This window comes from Mus caroli, chromosome 4, assembly GCF_900094665.2.
Source record: "Mus caroli chromosome 4, CAROLI_EIJ_v1.1, whole genome shotgun sequence".
Lineage (NCBI taxonomy): Eukaryota > Metazoa > Chordata > Mammalia > Rodentia > Muridae > Mus > Mus caroli.
Window position 1 is genome coordinate 107,472,448 of NC_034573.1, and position 4,952 is coordinate 107,477,399.

The window sequence follows — 4,952 nt, forward strand, 5'->3', positions numbered from 1 at the left end:
AGAGAAACCCTGTCTCGAAAAACCAAAAAAAAAAAAAAAAAGAAAAAGAATATTTCTCATGCATGTATATAAGTGCAATATGTTCACGCCTGTTGTTTTCAGAGGCCAGAGGGGTTTATTTTTCTATGTCTGAGTGGTTTGCCTGAATGTATGTGTGTACCACATGCACTCCTGTGCTGGAGGAGGTTTGAAGAGGAGCTCGGAGCCCCTGGAATTGGTGTTGTAAATCATTGTGTAGTGCTGAGAACCAAATCCAGGTCCTCTGCAAGAATAGCCAAGTGCTTTTTATTTTTTCCCTCTCTCTCTAGACAACATGAGACAGGGTTTCTCTGTGTAGTCCTGGCTGTCCTACATCTTACTCTCTAGACCAGGCTGGTCTCAAATTCAGATATCTCCTGTCTCTGCCTCTTGAGTGCTGGGATTAAAGACCTATGTCACTATTCACTGTCTGAGTAGCTAGTGCTCTAACAGCTGAGCCATCCATCTCTCCAGCCTCTAATTAATTATTACAGTTTTTGTTTGTTTGTATTTTCAAGACAAAGTCTCTCTATGCAGCAGCTCTTTCTGATCTAGAACTCACTATAGTCCAGGCTGGTCTTGAACTCAAGAGATTCACCTCCCTCTGTCTTCCAAGCAATGAGATTATGTCTACAATTCCATTCAGCTTAATCAATTCTTATTATTTTCTTTGACAAAGCATGCATTTAATTAATTAATTGTTTGTTTGTATTTTATATGCATTTGTGTTTGCCTGCCTTTATATTTGCATGAAGGTGTTGGATCCTGGAGTTATAGACAGTTCTGAACTGCCATGTGGTTGCTGGGAATTGGATCCTGGGTTGTCTGGAAGAGCAGTCAGTGCTCTTAACTGCTGAGCAATTGCTTCGGCCCTGATTAGTTAATTTTTTAAAAGATTTCTTTATTTTGTGTTTATGAGTACACTCACTGTCTTCAGACACAAAAAGTGGGCATCAGATCCCAGTACAGATACGGTCGTGAGCTACCATGTAGTTGCTGGGACTTGAATTCAGGACCTTTGGAAGAGCAGTCTTAACCACTGAGCTATCTCTTCAGCCTCAATTAATTTTTGAGAGAGGGCTTTAAACTTGTGTGGCTGAGGATGCCATGAGCCTTTCATCCTCCTACCTGTGCTTCCTGAGTTCTGGGATTATAGATGTATGCCACCGATCTAAATTTTATGCAGTGCTGGGCAGAGATACCATTTAGTGCATATAGATACTAACTGAGCTATATCCCTAGCCCTAAATGTAGACTTTTAAGATTTAGTATAGACTTACTTATTTTGTGGGTACCTAAGTATGTGTGTGTATACGTGTATGCTGTGGCTCATGGAGGTCAGAGGACAACTTTTTGGAGTCAGTAGTTCCACTGTATGAGCTCAGGTCATTGGACTCAAGCGAGTACTCTTACATTTCACCAGCCCCTGCTATTTATATGTTATTCATCTTTTATAATGACTAAACTGGGATCCTTAAACCTGCTCGGCCTCTTTAGTTTTTCCCCTTAAAAATACCAAAAACAATAAGAACAGGCTCTCACTAAAGAGCCTGTTGCTAAAGCCAGTCTTGGACCAATAGTCTTCCCATCTCAGCATCCCAAACAGCAGGGTTTACAGGCCCACACCACTGCCTGGTGAAAGTTTGGGGAGTGATTTTTGTTTGTTTGTTTTGTTCTTTTGTGACAAAGTCTCTCTACATAGCTCTGACTGACCTCAAACTCACTATATAACCTGGCTGGCCTTGAACTCACAGATTTGCTTGCCTCTGCCCCCTGAGTGCTGGGATTAATGTATATTGGCGTTTGCTTTCGTGTATGTATATGCACCACGTTCACACAGTACCTGCAGAAACCAGAAGAGAGTGTTGGTGCCCTGAAACTGTAGTTACAGGTGGCTGTTGGTCCTGACTTGAGTGCTGGGAACCAAACCCAATTCCTCGTAAGAGCAACAAATGCTCTTAATGGCTGAGCCATCTCTCCATCCCCTGAGGTCCTTACTTTCAGAGTGAGATTGTTATAAGAATTAATTGAGAGCATGAATCTACAACAAGGTGAGAGCTGGCTTAGAAGACGAAAGCCACCCAGCAGCCTCAGTTCAATCTCTGGAACCCAAGTTAGGTGGATGGCAAGACCACCACAGGGTGGTCCTGATGTCCACACACACGTAAGCATGCACACACCAGTGCGTGGACACACACACCCTTTTTTTTTAATGTTTATGTACCTTATTATTTATTTATTATTTATTATTTTTTATATATATATATATATATTTTTTTTTTTTTTTGGTTTTTTGAGACAGGGTTTCTCTGTATAGCCCTGCCTTTTAAAAAATGTAATGATAAGGGTGGAGGATAGTTTTGGGAGGGGTTGGGGGTAAATATCAAAATATACACACGCACAGAATTCTCAAAATTAATAAAGTAATTTTAAACAGTGTCCTCTTCAGCAGCACATATACTAAAATTGGGGTGATAGAGAGAAGATTAGCATGGCCCCTGCATAGAGTAACAGATTTGTGAAACATTTCATTTTCTTTCTCTCTCCTTTCTGCCTTCCAGCACCCCTGCATAAAGGGGTTTTCTAATTGGGTTGTCTGGTGACTTTGTTACTGTTTTTCTGTGAAGCCCAGACCTTGGATGTGGGAGGTAAAGGAACATTCAGTTGTTCAGGGCACCCCCTCTCGAGCCACCCCTGTCTGGTTTTCCTGTAACTCGGGGTAGATTTTGGTCTCTCTTGTCCTACACAGAAAAGGAAAAGGGGAACAGAAGCCTGAAGAGATGGGACAGATGGACTGCAACCCAACTGGTTAGGCTTTTAGGAGTCATTTTCTTTTTTTAATTAATTAATTTATTATATGTGAGTACACTGTAGCTGTCCTCAGATACTCCAGAAGAGGGCATCAGATTTCGTTACGGATGGTTGTGNGCCACCATGTGGTTTCTGGGATTTGAACTCGGGACCTTTGGAAGAGCAGTTGGCGCTCTTAACCACTGAGCCATCTTGCCAGCCCAGGAGTCATTTTCTTTCTTCCCCGTCTGGTACATTTAAAGTTCCCCAGCTATGAGGTGGTGCCAGTCCTGGACAAGTACAACTGGGTCACAGAATTCTCAGAGGATCTGAAAATAAAATTTACTGTTGCCCACTGCCAGGTTTTTATTTTAAAAAAAAGAAAAAAAGAAAAGAAAAGGCTCAGTCATATTGGCATTTATCATTTGTGATTCTATACGCTGGCTTTGAACTTGTGTGTAGACAAGGATGGCCTTGTTCCTGATCCTCTGTCTCCCCTTTGGGGGCTGGGTTACAGGCGTGTGCACCACAGCAGAGCCCGTCTGACTGGGAGATGGAAATTGTCTCCGTGAATGAATTTCTGCATTTGTCGATTATCTCTTTCATCCTGTAGAAGTCATCGTGGTTACAACCAAAGATGTCCAAAAGGCTCTCTGCGCAGAATTCAAGATGAAGATGAAGCTAGATATTGTGTGCATTCCTGATGAGGCAGACATGGGGACTGCAGATTCTCTACGCCACATCTACCCAAAGCTTAAGGTAAACAGATTTCTTGACTTACTTTTATTGAAGATAACTAATATCTTATTTGACAGTGCTTTGTATGTTACAAAAAGCTTTTGTTGGTTTTTAGATAAGGTCTCGCTATGTAGCATGGCTAGCCTAGAATTTGCCATGTAAATCAGGCTGGCCAAAAACTCACAGAGATCTGCCTGATTCTGCTTCCTGAGTATTGGGATTAAAAGTATGTACTACCATACCTGGCCTTAGTTTTTGTCTTTTAAAGATTTATTTACTTGTTTATTCGTTTATTTATTTAATGTATATGAGTACACTGTTGCTGTCTTCAGACACACCAGAAGAGGGCATCAGAACTCATTATAGATGGTTGTGAGCCACCATGTGGTTGCTGAGAATTGAACTCAGGACCAGTCAGTGTCCTTAACCACTGAGCCATTACTTTAGCCCTGGCCTTAGTTTTTAAGACTTAAAAACTATATTCTGTTTTTTGTTTGTTTTGAGAGAGTCTCTGTAGCCCAGGCCTGTCTTGAGCTCTGTGTATGAGGATGGCCTTGAACACTTGATTCTCTTACCTCTACCTCACGAGCACTGGTGTTACGGGTGTGTACCAACAGACCTAGTTTAGTATATTTTTATATCAAGTTCATTGTTTCCCACTTACTTTTTGACTGTTCTTTGGTTTGATTAGTAATAAAGCTTTGGAAATTTAGTCAGCATAATCTGCTTTCCAAGGAGTAAGACATCCATTGTTGAGACACAGTCTCATCTTGTAGCCCATCCTGGACTGGAATTCTGTGGCCCAGGCTTGCCTTGAATCTTTGATGATCCCTCTGTCTCAGCCTCCTGAATGCTTGAATTGAAGATGTGCACCTGGCCTAAAATAAAATCTGTGGCCAGGTGGTTGTGGCTCATGACTTTAATGCAGAGGCATTTTAGTGGCAGAGGCAGATCTCTGAGTTAGAGGCCAGCCTGGTCTACAGAGTGAGTTCTAGGACAGCCACGGCTACACAGAGAAACCCTGTCTCAAAAAAAAACAAAAAAAGAAAGAAAGAGACAGACAGACAGACAGACAGAAAGAAAGAGCAAACAATTACTTTGAAATTTTTCATGTGCACGCATAGCACAAGTGTTGGGTTAGTGTTGTGCCCAGAGCTACCTTACTGTCGTAGGAGCTTCTGCTACCATACTGCTTCCTGCAAGCTGACAGGCCTCTGATCCTATACCTACCTCCTGTGCTGGCATTACTGGCTTTCTTTTTTTTTTTTTAACATCCAAATGTTTTATTAAAGAAAATAGGTTATATAATTTTTAGCATTATATGAAATTTCCACAATATTTTTATGTATACAGTGAATAACATCAGTCTTTCTCTCTCTCTCTCTTGTTTTTTTTTTTTTTTAATA

General features: G+C 41.2%; 1 protein-coding gene and 1 pseudogene across 2 annotated transcripts in view; both read left to right on the plus strand.

Annotated features, from left to right (window-relative positions):
- The window catches only part of Eif2b3 (eukaryotic translation initiation factor 2B subunit gamma), a 70,524-nt gene that overhangs the window by 5,472 nt on the left and 60,100 nt on the right, over window positions 1–4,952 (plus strand). For both annotated transcript variants that reach the window (XM_021160234.2, XM_029476762.1), the window contains exon 3: window positions 3,422–3,567. In XM_021160234.2, the coding sequence (XP_021015893.1) occupies window positions 3,422–3,567 (146 nt within the window). The remainder of the gene's footprint in view (window positions 1–3,421; window positions 3,568–4,952) is intronic.
- LOC115030917 lies at window positions 2,457–2,556 on the plus strand (annotated as a pseudogene).